General features: G+C 31.8%; 1 protein-coding gene across 8 annotated transcripts in view; it reads right to left on the bottom strand.

Annotated features, from left to right (window-relative positions):
- The window catches only part of zgc:103755, an 87,025-nt gene that overhangs the window by 62,687 nt on the left and 2,802 nt on the right, over positions 1 to 21,536 (bottom strand). For 3 of the 8 annotated variants that reach the window (XM_068214390.2, XM_068214391.2, XM_073927203.1), the window contains exons 1-4: positions 19,158 to 19,202; positions 10,899 to 11,045; positions 2,962 to 3,101; positions 206 to 299 (exon numbers count right to left, since the gene is read on the bottom strand). In XM_068214390.2, coding sequence (XP_068070491.1) covers positions 206 to 299; positions 2,962 to 3,101; positions 10,899 to 11,031 — 367 coding nt within the window. In that variant the 5' untranslated portion in view covers positions 11,032 to 11,045; positions 19,158 to 19,202. Of the gene's footprint in view, positions 1 to 205; positions 300 to 2,961; positions 3,102 to 10,898; positions 11,046 to 13,764; positions 13,941 to 19,157; positions 19,203 to 21,536 lie in introns of those variants that run through there. The other 5 variants (XM_073927202.1, XM_068214389.2, NM_001362516.1 and 2 more) reach the window with 5 other exon arrangements.

Genomic DNA, 21,536 nt, shown 5'->3' with positions numbered 1-21,536 from the left:
TATGACTGACTGACTGACTGACTGACTGACTGACTGACTGACTGAATGAATGAATTAATGAATTAATGAATGAATTAATGAATGAATATTTGGACTAAAAACAAGACAAAAACTCTAAGACTTTTTGTTGGCAGTGTTTAAGAAAAGGTGTTAATTGAATAGATTTGTATTGATTTGTTTTATTTACATATAAATACATGCTCACCTATGCCAGGCGCTCCAGCCTTGCAGCAATAGTGAAGCAACGTCATGTCCGTAAGACCATCTCTGTCATTGACACCACATCCTCGCTTTAGAATCTATAGAACAAAGCAAATATCACTTCAATAGTTAAAGAACATTCAGCAAAAGATTTCATGCTGAAAGAGAGAAACACACAGTCTGCAGAAGTAATATTTCAGTACACAAAGCCCGACACTAAACGCAGTGTGGGGGAGTGTGTGGGTATGTTTTATGAGAGCTGTGAGAAAACATGAAATTAAAATTGACCCTGTTTACTTGGCTTTTTTAAGTATAATTCAACAGTCAATGTGTTTTTCACACAAATATATACAGTGAAAGTCAGAATTATTAGACCACCTGTATAATTTTTCCCCAATTTCTGTTTAACGGAGAGAAGATTTTTTTCAACACATTTCTGAACATATTAGTTTTAATAATTAATCTCTAATAACGGATTTATTTTATCTTTGCCATGACGAAAGTAAATAATATTTAATTATATTTTTATTTAAGGTACTAGTATTCAGATAAAAATTACATTTAAAGACTTAACCTGGTTAATTTGGCAAATTAGTGTAACAAGGAAAGTCATTGTATAATAATGGTTTGTTCTGTAGACTATAAATATATATATATATATATATATATATATATATATATATATATATATATATATATATATATATATATATATATATATATATGTGTGTGTGTGTGTGTGTGTGTGTGTGTGTGTGTGTGTGTGTGTGTGTGTGTGTATTACTTAAGGGGACTAATAGTTTGGACCTTAAAATAGCTTTAAAAAAACCTAAAAACTGCTTTTATTCTAGTGAAAATAAAACAAACAAGACTTTCTCCAGAACAAAAAATATTATCAGACATACTGTGGAAATTTCCTTGCTCTGTTAAACATCATTTGGGAAATATGAAAATAATAATAATAATAATAAAATAAGTAAAAATAACAATTCACAAAAGAGGTAATAATTCTGACTTCTACTGTATCTGTTTGACAATCTCTCATTAAATAAATTCAAATCAAATCAATTTGCATGTACTTTCTTTGACTCTAAAATCTTCTTCCCTGAAAAAATTACTGAACCAATTATTTATTTACTTATAGTGTTAAAAGATTCATTTAAGCAACAAAAAGGCTATAGCCAAACACATAGTTAATATAAACATAATATATGTTTTTATTTTATCCAAAATGGTTACATATTAACACTTATTAGAGTATACTGGAGTAAAAGACCTACCATGGTTAAAAGCAAGTTTTCGTATTTATGTGTTTTTCTCTTTTTATCCACTAGATGTCACAAAAACCCATCATACGTTTTAAAAATATTCACAGTTTATCCTCCTGGAAAAGTACAAATGAAAATATGAAGTACAAATGCTTAATAATAACAAATCTAAATCAATTAATCTTTTTTTTTTTTTTTGTCTTTGCCATGATGACAGTACATAATATTTTACTAATAAGTTTACAATGTAAAAAAATAATAATCTTAAGGTGAGTAAAATAATGGAATTATTGGAATTAGTTTTATTATATACACATATATATGCACTCACTCTATTAGATACTACCCGCTTGGACCCCCTTTTGCCTTCAGAACTGCCTTAATTCTCCGTGGCATAGATTCAACAAGGTACTGGAAATATTCCTCAAAGATTTTGCTCCAAATTGACATGATAGCATCATGTAGTTGCTGCTGATTTGCTGGCTGCACATCCATGATGCCAATCTCCTACCACATTCAAAAAGGTGCTCTATTGGCATTTGAGTACAGTGAACACATTGTCATATTTAAGAAACCAGTCTAAGAAGATTTGAGCTTTATGACATGGCGTTTTATCCTGTTGGAAATAACCATCAGAAGATAGTCCCTGTGGTCATAAAGGGACGGACATGGTCAGCAACAATACTCATCATTTGCCAAGAAAATATCCTCCACACCACCACCAGCCTGAACCATTGATACAAGGCAAGATGGATCCATGCTTTCATGTTGTTGATTCCAAATTCTGACCCTACCATCTGAATGTCTCAGCAGAAATGGAGACTCATCAGACCAGGCAACATTTTTCCAATCTTCTGCTGCTGTGGCCTATCCGCCTCAAGGTTGGACGTGTTGTGCATTCAGAGAAGCTCTTCTGCATACAGTTGTAACGAGTGGTTATTTGAGTTACTGTTGGCCATTCTCCTCTGACCTTCGGCATCAACAAGGAATTTGCATCCACAGAACTGCCACTCATTGCATATTTTATATATATATATTTTAAACATTCTCTGTAAACCCTAGAGATGGTTGTGTGTGAAAATCCCAGTAGATCAGCAGTTTCTGAAATTTTCACACCAGCCCGTCTGGCACCAGAAATAACGACACGTTCAAAGTCACTTAAATCACCTTTCTTCCCCATTCTGATGCTTGCTTTGAATTGCAGCAGATCGTCTTGACCATGTCTACATGCCTAAATACATTGAATTGCTGCCATGTTGGCTGATTAGAAATTTGCAATAACGAGCAGTTGGACAGGTGTACCTAATAAAGTGGCCAGTGGGAGTATTTTCATTTTCAACATTTCAATGCTTGTTTTTAATCAAGCTACTTTTTTGTGTGGTTTAGTTTTAGTTGACTACAGATGTTATAAGCACATATAATATTACATTTAAATGACTTTTTCATGTTTTGTTTCTCCTTTAAAATCACAAGACTTAAAAATAGTTCTGACCTCATTACCAATGATACTAATATTCCGCTGGACTTGGGGAACCCACTGCCTGAGGACGGCAAAGAGCTCTGGAACGGTGGTCTGGGGATCCTGCAGAACCTCCTGACACAGAGGATCATTCGGGTCAAAGAAAGAGAACTCTGGCAAAAAAAAAAAAAAAGAAAAAAGAAAAAAAAGAACAGTTTTAAATTATTATAACAGTATAAATGATTATTTTAAAAACCTATTAATTTAGATTCACCCATGCCGGGCCAGAACCCTGATCGCTCAAATGCAGTTAATCAGCTCAGTTTGATGTAAATTAAAAAGAAGTGTGAGAGTGAATGAGAAGCGAGTACAGAGAGAGAATGATGTATCAGGGCTGACAGGCAGAAAATTGGAAAAGAATCTCTATGACCTTGTCAATACTTCACTTTTACAGCAGTTTAAACAGGGTCCATGATTTACAGTCTGAAATGTTTTCCATAAATAAAGCTACACATCAGAATCTGCTAAGTAAGCTGTTTATTAGCCAGTAAGCGAGAAAACTGTAAATAAGTAAATAAATAAATAAAACAGCTGCAGGTTAAAATCTGAGATAAATAAAAGGAATGTCAGCATTTTTGCCGCGACCCACTTAAAGGGTCTTGAAAGCCCCCTTTTCAGTTCAAATCTATCTCAGAGTTTAAAAAAAGCTTAACTGGGCCAATCACAGCTTAAATTAGAGTCAATCGTGGTCAAAATAGGTAGGTTTGACACATAATGTTTGACCTACAGGGGTTGGACAATAAAACTGAAACACTGGTCAATGTAGTGTTGGAGGTTTCATGGCTAAACTTGAACTGACAGTTAAGACTAGCATCCTGATACATCTAAAACGGGTTATTTTAATTTTACAGGGAATTTAAAGCTAAAAGATGCTACCAGTGTCTTGATGTGCAATGGGGTAAGCAAAAAAAAAGCAAAAAGTTTTCAGCTTGAATAATAATAATAATAATAATAATAATAATAATAATAGTAAAAATAATAATAATAATAATAATAATAATAGTAATAATAATAATAGTAGTAGTAATAATAATAATAGTAATAATAATAATAATAATAATAACAATAATAACAATAATAATAATAATAATAGTTATAATAATAATAATAATAATAATAATAATAATAGTTGTAATAATAATAGTAATAATAGTAATAGTAATAATAATAATAACAATAATAATAATAATAATAATAATAATAATAATAATAATAATAATAATAATAATAATAATACCTTTTATTTTTAGATCCCTTTCTAGAAGCACCAAAGGACACCTTACAGCAGATCACAAGCACATCATTAAAATACAAGCAGTAAAAATGACAATCAAAAAAATTAAACCAGAAAATCATTAATAGCTATCCTAAACAATATCTGAAATTTAAAATTGGAAACAAATTCCATCTGGCGAATGTGCAGAGGCAGGGAATTACACAACTTTGGTGCTGTACAGCGCTGCCACCAAATGACTTCATCTTAAAGTTTGGGACAGACAACAGTTCAGCAGAAGATTAACTCAGTGAGCGCAAAGGAATGTACTGTACAAATGAAGAAGATCAGAAAGATAGGGAGGGGCCAAGTTATGAAGAGCATTGTATGTTAAGAGAAGGATTTTGTGTTGTATATGATAGTCAACAGGGAGCCAGTGAAGGTGTAAAAGAATTGGAGTTATGTGATCAAAAGTACGCAAGCAGGTAACTATCCTAGCCGCTGAATTCTGAATGGAGATTACTTTGCTATCCCCATTGCCAGATTATTTTGTTCTTAGGATTATCTTGTTTTAACCCTTGTGCACTGTTCAAATTTACTACCCTTTTGTTATGTTAGGGATGAAAACATTCACTGAATTAAACTGCTGTAAAAATGCTGGGGATGCAACGGTTCCCAGAAAAAACAAAAAAACAAAACGTATCGTCCAGTGTTCTTCCGTGGCTTGGTGCTTCCTGTGATCTGTTGTTTAGAATATGCTTTATAATATTGGTTTGTTAATAAAAACAACTGCAACAAGCCAGTTGTACCCTTTGTACACTTCCAATTACCCTTCCCATCCATTGCACGTGTAAAGAACAGTCCAATCACTTCTTAGAATGTAAATCTGTTGTTTACATCATATTTCTTCACGTGTGTGCGTGTGGAGTATCTGTAGCTAACTAACAGTTAAAAATTAGATTTTTTTAGATGGTGTTGATATCAAAGATAGAAAATGTAATAATATGTTTTTTAGAAGTTTGATTCATTGTCCTGCAATTTTTAGACACAAGGGGCCCTATCATACACCCGGCGCAATGTGGCGAAAGGCACAGCGCAATACTTCTTTGGTAGTTTCAGCTTGGCGCAAGCGTCGTTTTAAGGCGTTGCGCTACGCTGTTTAAATAGCAAATGCATTAGTGCTCATATGTGCCCATAGGCGTCCTGGTCTAAAAAGAAAGGCGTTCTGAGGCGCACGGCTGGCGCATTGCTATTTTGAGAAACTAAAATAGATTTTTCATTAGACCAAAACAAACCCGGTCTAAACTCCGGCGCAGAGTTGCGCCTCACTTACACACTGCTTAATATGCACAAGAGAGCAATAGGCAAATATCTTTACATATGAAAAAATTTAAATATTAAGGACATATATAGGATATAATAAGAATAGATATAGAATATAAATATAAAGGATTAAAATATTACAAAACATATTATTTTCTAGCCTACATAAATATGAAAAATCACTGCTTTTATGCCTTCTTCATCTCAGGAGGCTTTTTCAGTTAATTCATAACAATTTGCTTTTGTATAATGTTATTATTATTAGCAGTATTATTTATTATATCCATATTTATATTTGTTTTATTAAAAACAAGCTTAGATTTGTCCACCTGTCAGGTTGTAGACCATAAGGGGCACAGCATGTGTTTTAGGATATAACTCAGGTTTGTGAACACACTTCGTTATTGTTGTTCATTTATTCGTTTGCTGGAAATTAGAACTGAATTTAGAAATAGTTTTGAAACGAATATTTGCGCTTAACAAACGCAAATAATTATTTATAGACTAATTGATGTCTGTGCATAAAGGTTTCCCTATCCAAGAGCGAAAGTGAAAGTAGATCCATTATCTCTCATTCTCACTCAGTAGATGCTCTGTTTAACAGTTTTCTGTTAAAAAAACTGTTAACTGTTTGCTTGTGAAACGCTCAGTTTTTTCCACTTAGACTTACTTTACGTCCTGTAAATAGCGAATGCACTTATGGCGCGACGCAGCTGGCTCTTAAAGGGAATGGGAGATGAGACTCTAATTGGTTTATTCTGAAAACACACCTATAACTCACTAAAAAAACAAACTCAAGCCTTTTAGACCATGCATCACGCCGCAAAGCGGATTTTACCGTCCTTAAATTAGCAAAAATGCGTTCTGACATGCCCTGAAAGCGTTTGCGCCCTGCGTTTTTCGCTCTGCGCATGGACCGTCAAAATAGAGCCCAAGTACTTTTGGAATAACCAATTTGAGAATATCAATTGGAACTTGATCTGGACTTATAACAACAAATATTGTGTCACTAATAAAGTCTGTGAAATCCAATTTAAAATTATACGTAAAATATATTCAACCAACCAAGAGGTATAAAGTTGATCTTTCTGAATTGCGTGTTTTTTGCGTAATGGATGTTAAAACTGTTATGCATTTGTTTTTTGATTGTATATATGTTAAGTATTTCTGGTTTGATGCTGAATGTCTATTTAATATACTGAGTGGTCAAAGAATTATTATCAAGAAAAGAGATGTCATATTTTATATAGATGATATATATATATACTCCTCTTCTCTATGGTAAATGTTATGTATACCCGAGTAGTTTCTGTAGCTGCTTCTCAAATGGCACACTATACACTATGCACTCATGCACTATGTTCTTATACACTTACACACAGTTGCCAAATCAGGGAAATAAATGATCAAACTATCAAATAATACCTGCCATGACTATGCGCTTTAGACTTTGCATCTAGGGGCTCTATTTTAATGATCTAGGCGCAAAGTGCAAAGCGCAGCGCGCAAAAGCATTAAGAGCGTGTCCGAATCCACTTTTGCTATTTGAAGGATGGAAAAATCCGCTCAGTGCCGCGGCGCATGGTCTAACAGAGTTGAGCTTATTCTTTTAATGACTTATGGGTGTGTTATGAGAATAAACCAATCAGATTCTCATCTCCCATTCCCTTTAAGAGTCAGTTGCATCGTGCCATGGCGCATTTGCTATTTACAAGACAGACTTTGTGTAAGATTTGAAATATTACAAATATTTTGATATCTTTGACAATTCAGGCATGGGCTGAAAGCAGAGACTGTTGACTCCACAACCCAGCAGGTGGGAATGTGGGAAAAACCAGCTCCTGCTGCATTTGCATCTGAGTCTGCTGAAACTCGGCTTCAACCACCCCAACTCACACATATGGTCATTTCAATGTTTGAATGTTCTAGATTAACCAAAGTGACTTTATCTATCATGTTTGATATCATTTGAAATGTCTCAGTGCGACTGGTACAATGGTCTCATTCTCTCAGAAATAGACATAATCAAAACAATAAATATATAACTTCAGGCATCTTTTGAACCACTGTGAAGGGTGTGACTTTTCCACAGGCAGCACTAAATCCAAATGCCTTTTTGTTATGCACACACCCCTTTCCTTGAGGGAATTCTTGGATTACTTAAGGTAAGGTTTGAGAAAGGCTCGGCGCTATTCTGCTTACCCAGATCAGCCCGTAACATGGAGCTTACGCTCCACGTTATGTATAATTTGAAGTCAGGTATGCATCTTTTAATCTTGGATTTATCTTTGATAAACTTGATGTTTTGTATTGATCATTTATGAATTGACTGATTGAATTGGCATAATACACTTACCTGACTAATAAATTGTTATGTTTTGAATTATTCAAACCTCGTGTTATTATCACTGGCAAATGTTGTTGTCCATAGCACTACAAGCCACTGTACAGGTTAGTAACGGACTAAAACATGTTAGACGGAGCAGCGTGGCACGCTATACAATGTTGTTAGAGATCCGACTGACAAATTGGCATTAATTCAAGTATACTTAGACTGTAAAAGGCCAACTATGGGTTTTTTATTTAGAACAACAAAATATTGTTGAAACTAATCTAAATGTGGGTATTTAGGCCTTCATCTACAAACTTATAATCCTGTGCGATTATTATTAAAATACTTTGTCTTGATTAAGTAGATAAAAGATCTATGGGGACCACATAAAAATCTCCTAAGTTGAGTAAAGTAGGGTTCTGCCTTTTTAGGAGAGTGGTTAATCGCCTCTGTTTAATGAATAAGACTGACAAGCTTGTATTAAGAGATTGTATACCCGGCCGGTGCAAGACTTGGTATGCTATAGGAATCTGAATAAATGAGAATAAGGTATAATAACAAATCGAAAGAATATTCAATCATAATCTAAAATAATGTGAAAGGAAACAAAATAATCTTATTAATGTTTTATAATTGGAGTCAGATAAAACGAGGATAAATATATTATTATTCTAATTATAAACCACCTCATACTAAAATTGGAGTCAGATATGAGTTAAGTTTAAAATAAATCAACATTGTGCACTGGAAAGACCAAACATGCTTCATCCACCAGTGGACATCGTCATTGGACCAACTGGCTGGACTCTACACTTTGTAAGTGGAAAAACTAAACGCTTCACTATCAAGAAAACAGTTAAACGGAGCATCTGCAGCACGAGAATGAGAGATGAGCCTCCTTATTCTTTATTTTCGCTTTCACTCTCTTTTGTGGATAGGGAAACGTGTTGTACACACAGACATCCATAAGCCCATACATAATTAATTTTGTTTGTTAAGCAAATAGAATTGTTTCAAAACTATTTTTAAATTCAGTTCTAATTTACAGCAAACAAATAAATGAATACAATAATGAAGGGTGGTCAGAAAAAGTATATCCAAATACACATGCTATGCCCCAAATGGTCTAAAACCTGACAGGTGGGCAAATCTAAGCTTGTTTTTAATAAAACAAACATAAATATGCATACAATAATACTACTAATAATAAGATGAAGAAGGCATGAAAGTAAGGTTTTTTATTATTATGTAGAAAGTAATCATTTTTGTACCATTTTAATTCTTTTTCATATTTAAAGATATTTGCGTATTGCTGTACATCCTGTGTGTATTAAGTTTAAGTGAGGCGCACAACTAACTTGCTCTGCACTGGACTTTAGATATCCTCTCAGGTGGTCTATTAAACCTATTGTCTTTTTTAGTTTCTCAAAATAGCATCGCACCAGCAATGCGTCTTAACACACCTCCTTTTCTAGAACGGAACGCCTATGGGCACACATATGAGAGCAAATGTATTTGATATTTAAACAGTGTGGTGCAAAATTTCAAAATAACCCTTGCATCTAGCTGAAACTAGCAAACAACAATTGCGTTACGTCTTGCACCGGGTGTATGATAGGGTATCAAAATAGAGCTCACAGTCTTTGTTTTTGTTTACTCCATGCAGTTCTGAGAACTGAGATGCATGTTTTGATTTTCTCAGACACATAAAGGTAAGTGCATAAAGGTCATTCTCACACTCTCAAACACATACCCACACTTTAACTTGATGTTATAATCCATATAAACTGCAGAAACTCTTTTGCACAGGTCTATCTAAAGGGTTAATGGTGCCAACTGATGACCAACAACAAAAAATACAAATTGTAGCTCTTCCCAACAGGAAAACCACCAACAATGAAAATGCATGATTAAATGATGTCATGGTTTTGTAATAAAAAAAAACAATGTGGTTTTAATGGAAGTCAATGGGCAAAAACAGTCACCAACAGTAAAGTAGGGAGAAAAATATGAAAACCATTCAAAAACAATGCATCAAAGAAAACGCTGTTTCACATGTCCAAGAATTTGATAAAATGTAAATAAAATCCAGTCCACGATTACTTTTTATACTAAAAACATGTCATTTTGTGTTTTTTTTTCACCAAATCAGCGACATTATTTATAAATTTGGCAATTTAAGAGTTAAAATCTGGTGACTTTCTAAGCAATTTAGTAGTTTTGATCAGGACTGAGGTTGATTAACAGATTTATGCAAAAATAATGTTTACAAATATGTATCTGATGCATTTTTACAGCAGTTTAATTCAGTGGATGTTTTCATTCCTAACATAACAAAAGGGTAGTAAATTTGCCCAGAGTGTATCGTTGAGTTATTTAAAAATTTCAAAGCATTTTCTAAAAATAAGATTTGTCACCAAAAATCATTCTTCTAGCAGAAACAAAGAAAAAAATATGGCCAAATTTAGACACAAAATCACCCCAGAGTGGATGAAAACATCCCCAACAGTACATAAAGGTTAAGGAAAATCTCACAGAATTTTTGATTATTTCTGAAAACAGCATAATATGTTTTACTTATTTTGAAAAAGGTTCTTGATTTAAGAACTTAGCTATTTGGACTAGAGATGGCAAAAGTATCATGTTCGGTATCAATCGATACTGAAATTTGAAAAATGTCCATTTCTCACTAACATAGTGCTATTGAGCACATCCTTAATCACTTCTGACTGGCCATTGTGTTCATGTGCTCATTGTCATCAGTTCAATCGCAATAATTTATGTTAAGCATCTAAACACAATTGCCAATCAGTGGTGTTTAAGAGCATGTTAAACAGCGCTTAAATGTTAAGAGAAAATAGATGTTTAAAAAAAAAAAATGGTACCGAAATCGATACTTTTGACAACACTACTAGAAACAAAACAAAAACCCAAAGTAAAAAAAAGCCTTTTTTGCAGTGTAGTTTAAATGAAAGTGAAAGATTTTTTTTAAACACTTCATTAGTGATACGACTCATACAGTATATAAATCCACAGCCTCACCGCAATCTGAAGGCATAGGCGCTGATGCAACCTGATGGATCACCGGTCGGTCAGAATTACAGGGAATGAAGCTGTAGCATCCCCGGACAGAGTCTCCTTCTGAAGACTCTCTCAGCACATCCTCCTTGGTCATTTCCCCCTCACCACCTTCAAAATATATAATGAATAAATATAATTAGAACACATTAATCTGAAAAAAAAAACCATTATAAACACGATGCAAAAAGCCATTAGTTTGCTTTACTTAAAAAAAGTTAGTATGACTATTGTTTTTAAATGAAAGTGAGTAAACTTTTGAATTGTGTTTTGAATTTACGAACTGGATTTGTGCATTTATGAATTATTTTAAATTTACAAATTGTGATTATGAATTGTGTATTGAATTTACATATTGGATTTCTGCATTTACGAATTGCGTTTTGAATTCACGAATTGGATTTGTACATTTACGAATTGTGTTTTGAATTTACGAATTGGATTTGCACATATATGAATTCTGTTTTGAATTTACGGATTGGATTTGCACATTTATGTATTGTGTTTTGAATTTACAAATTGAATTTGCACATTTACGAATTGTGTTTTGAATTTAAGAATTGGATTTGTGCATTTATGAATTGTGTTTTGAATTTACAAATTGTGTTTAGAATTTACGAATTGGATTTGCGCGTCTGTATTGTGTGTTGAATTTAAAAAAAGGATTTGCACATTTTTGAATTGTGCTTTGAATTTTCAAATTGGATTTGCACATTTATGAATTGTGTTTTGAATTAACAACACAATCTCACGGCAATTCGTAACTTTTTCATTTAGTGGCTAATTCGTATGAATTCGTACAATCTAATTCGTACAATTTAGTACAATTTGCTTATCCCCCAATGACGGTTGGGGTTAGGGGTGGGGTCAGGTGCCACGCCTCCTTTTTAAAATCGTACCATTTCGTACGACTGAACTCGTACGAATTCGTACGAATTAGCCACTAAACTGGCAAAACGTAAAATACTTACGTTTTCTCGTGAGATCAGGCTGGAATTAATGGATTGGATTTGCACATTTTTGAATTTGTTTTAAACGTATGAATTGGATTTGCACATTTATAATTTGTGTTTTGAATTTACGAATTGGGTTTTAAATTTATTAATTGGATTTGCGCATATATGAATTGTGTTTTGAATTTACAAATTGGATTTGCACATTTATGAATTGTGTTTTGAATTTGTGAATTGGATTTGCACATTTATGAATTGTGTTTTGAATTTGCGAACTGAATTTCCACATTTATGAATTGTTTTAAATTTATGAATTGTTTTGAATTTATGAAGTGTTTTTTTTTTAATTCATGATTTGGATTTGCACATTTATGAACTGTGTTTTGAACTTACGAATTGGATTTGCACATTTAAGAATTGTGTTTTGAATTTACGAATTGTGTTTTAAATTTATGTATTGGATTTGCATGTTCATAAATTGTGTTTTGAATTTACGAATTGGATTTGCTTATTTATGAATTGTGTTTTGAATTTACTAATTGTGTTTTAAATTTATGTATTGAATTTGCGCGTTCATGAACTGTGTTTTGAATTAACGAATTGGATTTGCTTATTTATGAATTGTGTTTTGAATTTACGGATTCTAATTTGAATTTATGAATTGGATTTGCGAGTTCATGAACTGTGTTTTGAATTTACGAATTGGATTTGCTTATTTATGAATTGTGTTTTGAATTTACAAATTAGATTTTGTAAATGTGAAATGAAAAACAGAAAAAACATCATAAGTCCAAGGCACGCAAACATAAGTAAAAATCTTGACAGGACAATTGACAATGACAAAAACAAATTTGTTTTGCAATTATTTTGATCTGACAGCGGATATCTGCACCTTGAGACACTTCACATCATGTTCACAAGAGTAACCACAATGATTCCACAATAAAATCAAAGTAATTCTTACTGCTCCTCTAATGTTAGACAACTGAAAAGCCATTATGCACCAATAAGTCCCTACATTTAATATATTTATTATTATTATTTTATTTTTATTTTTATTTTTGCAGGTTCTGGAACTGTTTATTGTTTCTTCTGTTAAGGTTCAGTTCTGCTACTGCTGTTTAAGAGTATTTAAAAGACAGTATGGTAGCATTTCACAAGTCTGTTCTGATGAAATGACTTGCTTATGCAAGGTGGTGTTGCTTTCAGATTCCACTAAAAATGTTTTTTTTTTAACAAAAGAATGACCAAACTTAACGCAATTAAAAATAGCAACATATTTTTTTCCATCACCTGACTGCTTAGAAAAAACGTAATAACAGAAAAAGACGTTGTGCATGTGCCCTATATGAATTTTTTTTAACACAAACAGAGGTAAGCAAATAAATCAAATAAAACAAGATAGAACAAAACAAAACTGCTTTCAGTTGCTTGACTATCTGAAATGGTTGTCAATATTACTCAGGGACTTTAGTTGTCCCATAGCATTTAGGCCTTTTACGCATATATTGATATAACTAATGAATTGTGATTAATTTAATTAATAAACAGATGTACTTGCTTCTATTCAAATGAAAACTGACAGCCCTAGTTATGACTAAAGTCATCAGTTATTGAGCTTGCAATCTCGAATTATACACATCATTAGCTGCAGCATCATTCAGGCTAAAGCACACAGAATAGCAAAGCTGCTTAAAATATCAAATTCCCTAAGCTTTGGCTGTAATAAGGAACCCTTACAGTATTCTACACTCTAGTAAAGAGTTTAAGCAAATACAAAGGACAATTTCTCTAAACTTCTGTACTATCAGGCAGAAAACTTGATATAAATAATTGGAATACTGGAATAATTACAACGACAACAAAAAAACACTCACCTCCATGATTTGGCTTTCTGTTATGCATTACCTTAAATACTGACATTTCTTTTTTAGTTGTTCATTTTAGTGACCTAAAACAAACTCAGCAGGAGTAAAAAAAAAAAAAAAAGTCCTGCTTCTTTAAACACAGTGGATTTTATACGTCCAGAAATCACAGAAGGACACTTTCAATTGGATGATCCATGGAACACACCCAAACAAGAGTAGAGTTACACTTTGTTCAAGACAGACCTTTTAAGATTGTCTTCTAAACAACAAGATTGGATGGAAATGATGGTAAACAGCAATAACTGTTAAAAAAAAAAAAACAACAACAATGACAAAAAGTCAAGACAACAAATATTTTTAAGTGGCTCTAACTTATTTTAAGTTGGTCAGATTTCATTACACAATGCTTAACTTAATATTTTAGTCAGTTTGATTGATGTAAGTTGAAACTGAAAATTTAATTTAATTCAAGTAAAAAAAAAAAAAAAAAATTAAGGAAGTATATTTTTTACAGGGTTGTTCCCATAAGGTTTTCCCTATGTCCATAACATAATGTCTTTAAACAGCATTATATACAAGCCAGTGTGAACTTTAGACAGTCAGAGAGCACTAAACATTGTTGTGATTACATAATCCATTTGTCCATGTGACTCAGTGATTTGGATAAGCTTTGCAGATGAGGAAGGAATGGAAATGTACAATAAGTAAGAGTAAAATAAGAGTAAAATAAGTCTATGTGATAGAACAATCTGCTTACTCCACATATGGAGTATTTACAGTGTATACACTCGAGAAAAAAAAAGATCTTTGCTGCTTGTTCAAACTACTTATTTAAAATAAGCTTAAACAACACAATTATTAAGCTTTTTTGGGGACAACTTAATTGTTTTATGTTCAATACAATTAATTGTTATTATATAACTTAGATTCTGACGGTATGATAAAAGATCACGGTTTCACGGTATTGTGATTATTGCTCTAAAATATATATTATTTTCAAATGTCTGGTTAACTTCTGCTGTCTTTATTTTTATGTCTATCCTGGAGATAGTATTGTCCTAAAAAAATAAACATAAATAAATAAATAAATAAATAAATAAATAAATAAATAAATAAATAAAAACACATACACATACCTTAGAGAGAAGTGATTACAATATAACTTAAATTAAGTTCCAGAGAATTATATGTTTAAAAAGATATAGCTAGCATTTGACAAAGGAGAACTTTACGAATCTCTACCTGTTCAGTGCTGGATTCAGCAAAATACTCCCCCGAACGATGAAGCTGTGAATAGTGAGCCACAACCTCTACCTATTTTTATTTGTTTGAAATTGATTAACTACAGACACCGATTCTAGCGTTAACTGTATGTTGTAGCTAGGAGGTAAACAAGAAAAAGCAAAAAAAAAGCATTTTCTAAACAAATAAAAAAAATATTGTCTCGATTTCAGAAATAATGTAAGAAAATTAGGCAAGTTTTTACACAAAACAATTAAAATAATCTTGTTTTGCTTTAAATAAGATTTTGCCCTGTGGGCATATTATTTTGCTTGTTTTAAAGGATAAAATTCTTATTATTTTCCAAAAAAAAATAATAATTTATTAAAAAAGGAAACAAAGTATTTTTTTCATTATTTACTTCGTTCTTTTAGACTTTTTTTTCTCTTAATCACAAAAGAAGATATTTAGAAAGAATTAGGAAACTTGTAACCATTGACTATTTGTTTTTCATTCTAGGGAAGTCAGTGATTATAGGTTTTCAGCTTTCATCAACATATTTTTTTTTGGATTAAATAAACTCATAGGTTTAAAAATCACTTGAGGGTGTATAAATAGTGAGTATAAATAGATAGATAAATAAATAAATAAATAAATAAATAAATAAATAAATAAATAAATAAATAATTTTATATATATATATATATATATATATATATATATATATATATATATATATATATATATATATATATATATATATATATATATATATATATATATATATAAATGGCTTTTATGATTTTATGATTTTACTATTAAAGTTTGAGGAAAAGCAGACTTGTCCTTTTATTGTTACCAAATAAATGGCTTTTATGATTTTATGATTTTACTATTAAAGTTTGAGGAAAAGCAGACTTGTCCTTTTATTGTGACCTATAGTATCTTAATCTTATCTTTTTTTTTCTTGCTTGCTCAAACTACTGATTTGAAATTAACTAAAACAACACAATTCCCAAGATATTTTGGGACAACTTATTAGTTTTATCTTTAATTTGCTTAAATGTGTTAAGTTTTGTGTTGTTAAAACATGAATTAATTTTCTGTCTTAAGTTTTCAATGTCAAATGGCAACAAAAAGCGGCCTAGTTAAACCTTTAATCCTTCAAACATATTGAGAGTTTGTGAACAATGGCTTTATACAGTAGCATACTCTATCCCTACACTAGCATCTCTTCAGAAAATAAGCAGCTTATTCTCATTTGAATCATTGTTTGCCATTACCTTTACATGAAAACCATCAACATCAAGCACTCGCAACAGTGCGCTTTCTAAGCAAACCACAGTCAGAGCATCAAAGTGTTTGTGCACATCAAAAAAGGTTAGAGGTTTTAATAATAAAGGCAATAACAGACAAATGACATGGCAGAGCCCAGGTATGATAATAATACCTACAAAGATAGGCTACAACACAAAGACAAGATCTGAAGGACCTATTACTAGGCTTTCATTTATTCATTGATTCATTCATTGAATCATTCATTCATTTAACCATTTTCCTTCAGCTTAGTCCCTGATTTATCAGAGGTCACCACAGTAGAACGAACTACCAACTATTCCAGCACATTTTTAAGCAGCGGATGTACTTCCAGCCGCAACCCAGTACTAAAAAAACCCCATACACTCTCACATTAACACACACACAACGGCCAATTTAGTTTATTCAATTCACCTGTACCACTTCTTTGTACTGTGGGGGAAACCAAAGCACCCGGAGCAAACCCTTGCCAGTACATGGAAAACATACAAACTCAACACAAAAATGCCAATTGGCAGAGCCAGGACTCTAACTAGCAACCTTCTTGCTGCGAGGCGACAGTGCTAACCACTGAGCCACTTTTTTTTGTCAAATTTTACATGTTAATGTATTTACTAGCATTGTTTATTATGACCGATATGTGTACAGCATTTATTAATTGATAGTTCATAATTTACTAATGGATTATGAAACAAGAACTACATATAAATGGCAAAATAGAGAATAAAAAGATAATTACATACTGTAATACATGCATTTTTTCAATATTTGTTCACGATAGTAAAACTATTAACTGATAGAACTTTATTGCAAAATGTTGCATTTTCATTATAAAAGCAGTCAGGATATTTTGAAACTGACAAAACGAAAAAATAATTGTAACTAAAAAAAATGCCTCCTTATGATATCTGCTTATTATTTGTTTATTGTAGCCAAATATTGGACAATTTGCCCCAGCTGATACACAGAGGCAGATTTAACCAATAAGCAAGGTAAGTAGCCACTTAGGGGCCCACTCATACTCACCTGCCGCTTTACTAGGTACACCTTACTAGTACCGAGTTGGACGCCCTTTTGCCTTCAGAACTGCGCTAATCCTTCCTGCCATAGATTTAACAAGGTAATGAAAATATTCCTCCGAGATTGTGATCCATATTGACATGATACCAAATGAGCATTGTGTCAAAGAAAGTCACAAAAAGTACTAAAAGTACTAACTATGTGGTACAGCCTGAAACAGCCTACCTGAGTGTTGTTGCTGACCATGTCTACCCCTTTTGATGGCTACTTCCAGCAAGATAACGCACAATGTCATAAAGCGCAAATCATCTCAGACTGGTTTCTTAAACATAACAATGAGTTCACTAAACTCAAATGGCCTCCACTGTCACCAGAACTCAATTCAATAGAGCAGCTTTAGGATGCAGAGGATTCACATCGGGGATGTACAGCTGACAAATCTGCAGCAACGACATGATAATATATTATCATGTAAATATGGACCAAAATCTCTGAGGAATATTTACAGTACCTTGTTGAATCAATGCCATGACGGATAAAGGCAGTTCTGAAGGAAAAAGAAGGTCCAATACAGTACTAGTAAGATATACCTAATAAGGTGGCCGTTGAATGTATATAATATCACACAGAGACACAATTTTATTTTGGAATTAATTAATGCAACCAGCACTAATAAAATGGTTATGTAATTGTTATATCAATGCATTTATGTCTCCGCCTCCAATCATGGAGCAGTCCAGCAAAAAAAAAAAAAAAAAAAAATATATATATATATATATATATATATATATATATATATATATATATATATATATATATATATATATATATATATATATAAGTTTAGTTGCTTTTTTTAGAAGTAAGTTTAGAAAATGAGATTAAGTGATATAATAAAAATACAGCAACACACACACACGCACACACACAAAATAAATACATACAAAAGGTGCATATTAGGCATTTTGGATGACATGGCTAGAATATTGAGGTAAAGTTAGATTTATATTCGCACATTTATTAATTTAACGGCCTCTATTGGTTTTTGCTAAGTTAAATATTAAGACAACATTAGCACTATTTAATTCACCGTGAACAATGTTGTACTTTGATAGTCATTCATTGGCTACTAATATGATTTCTCTATTAAAATGTGCAAGTAATGCTTTTCTGAAATTACATTATTAAGGAAAATGTCTGAGTGTGGTGAATATAAAACCTTATTTTAACCTACTTTACATCTACAGAATCTCTCAAGGCCCCCAAATCACTAAATCCGCCCCTGTCGATACATTATTACATAAACAAGATGCTGTTTGGACAATATAGCAGTTTTGTCAGTCATAATAAGCAAACAAAATTATTGTATCTTTAAGACCACATTGTATTCTTATTTGTACCACATTTACTGTGGTAAGTCCTTGCACTTGTTATCAGCATCAAATCTGCATTTTCTTTACTTACTTTGCTCACTGTACCACACAGGTAGTACTTTTTGTGAAAGGATGTTTGGTTTTATTTGAACTGACCTTTTATGAATGCAAAACAACTTTATAGAACTGCAACAGGCTACCTCCTTATAATTACATAATACACAGATGCTCAAATATACAGGACCAGCAGCAGGGCACGGAAATATAAGACAGATTAAAGGCTGCATCTTCTGTATTTTCGAATGTTATATCACAAAGGTCGACCTGCACGATAAAACACTGTAAACACTTATCGTTATTCTAAATTTGCAAGCGCTTGTTAAAGGGTCATGCATAATTTTACCATCAACTACACCAGATATACAGCAAACACAGACATCACGCGGCATACTGACAACGACGACAAAATACCTGTTTCTTTATGAAATGTAAAACCGTAGTTTCTCTTGCTCGGTCGCCAGCTTCTTGGTCATGGTTTCATTTTATCTTGTTTAGGTTTAAGCCCCTTCGATTCGTTCGAATTCACTTCCGACATCATGACGTGTTACCGACGTCACTCCGCGCATGGGAAAATACGTCCTCCACAAATGTAAATTTACTAATACTAAATCATATTTTCCTGCAAAAATTTGGTCACCATTTAAATACAGTTTCTTTTTTATGAAAATAAGAAAGCAAACAGAACTATGTTTTAGCTAGAACTATAGCAGAACTATAGTTGTTGCTATTTTGTAATGACTTTAATTTATATAGTGTAGATTATACGTCCTTTAAGTTCATATTCATGTTCATTATTGTTATTATTATTATTTTTATTTCTTACTCTGTGTCTTGTTTGCATTTAAAATGTATGTAATTGCTTTTTTTGTGTATTGTATACAAATATTGTTTCAATATGTGTCAAACATTATTTTGCATTATTAAAAAAAAAACTCATGTATATGTCTACTAAATTCGTTATGTCTTCGTTTAGTATTATGAACATGTAATTTATTTATAAATATATTATTATTATCATTATTATTATTATTATTATTATTATTATTATTATTATTATTATTATTATTATTATTTAAATAGAGCCTTAAAGCTATTATTATTATTATCATTATTATTATTTAAATAGAGTCTTAAAGCTTAGGGACTTTATTTCTGTAATGTTTGTTTTGTATATATCCTAGGCTATTATCTGGATAGAATAATAAATAACATACTTACATGTTCCTTTTTAGATTTAGAAAATATAATAGTAGATAACTGCATTTAAAAATCTGTCAAAATATCTGTTGATCATTACACTTGATCAAAAATTATGAAAATTGCTCATTTTGTTTATCATTCAGTCTACTTTGACTCAAATTTTTTTGAACGTTAACATTCAAGGTAAAGTTTTGGGGAGACTTATCTTTGTATGTCCAAGAAAATATATACATAGTTGTAATTTGTACTTAAAACATGTTTTAAAAGTTTGCAACTAAAAAAAAGAGTATCTGTGACATTCATATTGAATCACATTTTATATGGCAAATGTCATATTCATAAATGCTGAAGGAATGATTCTATTTCTTTTTTTTTTTTTTTTTTAGATTTCAGATTTAATGACAGTTAACAATCAAAACTGCAGTACGAAGAAAATGTGTAAAGGAAAAAGTGCAAAATTGATTAAAACAATAAAAATAAACCACACAATAATCCTCATATTGTGCAACAAACAGTATATGATGTGCATAAACAATATATGATGTGCATTCATTTTACAAATTAAGCATATAAACAGATAAGTACCAAAAGTTGAGGTTGGCAGCATGATGTATTAAATTAAATTAAAAAATGATACACTGTCAGAAAAAAAAAGTCAAAATTTGTACCTTAAGTGGTACAATGGCTTGTCATTAGGGCAGTACCCTCAAGGGTACACCAATTGTACCCTTTCACATGGGTACATATTTGTACCCTAGCAGTATGTACCTTAATGGGTCAAATATGTACCTCTTCTGACTAATTTGTACCTTGCTTGGGCTATGGTACAATAATGTACCTTTAAAAATGGTACAATTTCTCTTACATAGGGATGAATTTTGTACCCTTTCATTTCAGATTTGTACTCCATACACAGCACATGAAATTTAATTTATCACATTTATTAAGCATATTAAATATCAACATTTTCCACAGGATGAATGCTTAAACCTTACATTATTTTAAAATAATAAAAAGCTAAATTTTTCCATGTTTACAAACTGCACAATAATTGTAACTTTATACCTTTAACATTTTATCACAAACACACATTGAAAGATTCAAAACAATTATATTGTTACCTTTTCAGAGGATGAAGGTTTTAAGCTATCATAATGTCATACCAAATGTATAAACTTAAAAAAAGCTGCTGAAACATTTTAAAACATTTTATGAAACAGCAAAAAAGCTTCATATTATTTTTTTTTCAACATCAGTACCATTACACTGAGCATTTTTACCAATGTAACGGAGTATAATTTCCAAAACAGCACTAGACCTCATGAAGTACATTTTTGCTAGTGCACTGCATTCTACATTTTCTAAAAGCATCAAGAATCTCAAAGCAATCTTTTTCTTTACTGTAAATTGGAACATGTCACGTATACGCTTTATAACTTTAGATCTCAAAAACAAATTTGATCAGTATTAGACATTTGATTTAAAATTTCTAAACATTCTTAAGAAACAGAGTATGTTTCAAGTGCCTGAAAGTCCATCTTGGTTTATAACACCCCATTTAAAGTCAACTCTTACTGTATTTGCATGGAA

The sequence above is a fragment of the Danio rerio genome, chromosome 17 (assembly GCF_049306965.1).
Source record: "Danio rerio strain Tuebingen ecotype United States chromosome 17, GRCz12tu, whole genome shotgun sequence".
NCBI classification, from domain to species: domain Eukaryota; kingdom Metazoa; phylum Chordata; class Actinopteri; order Cypriniformes; family Danionidae; genus Danio; species Danio rerio.
Note: the sequence above shows the minus strand (reverse complement) of the source record. Positions and strands in the feature narration are given on the sequence as shown.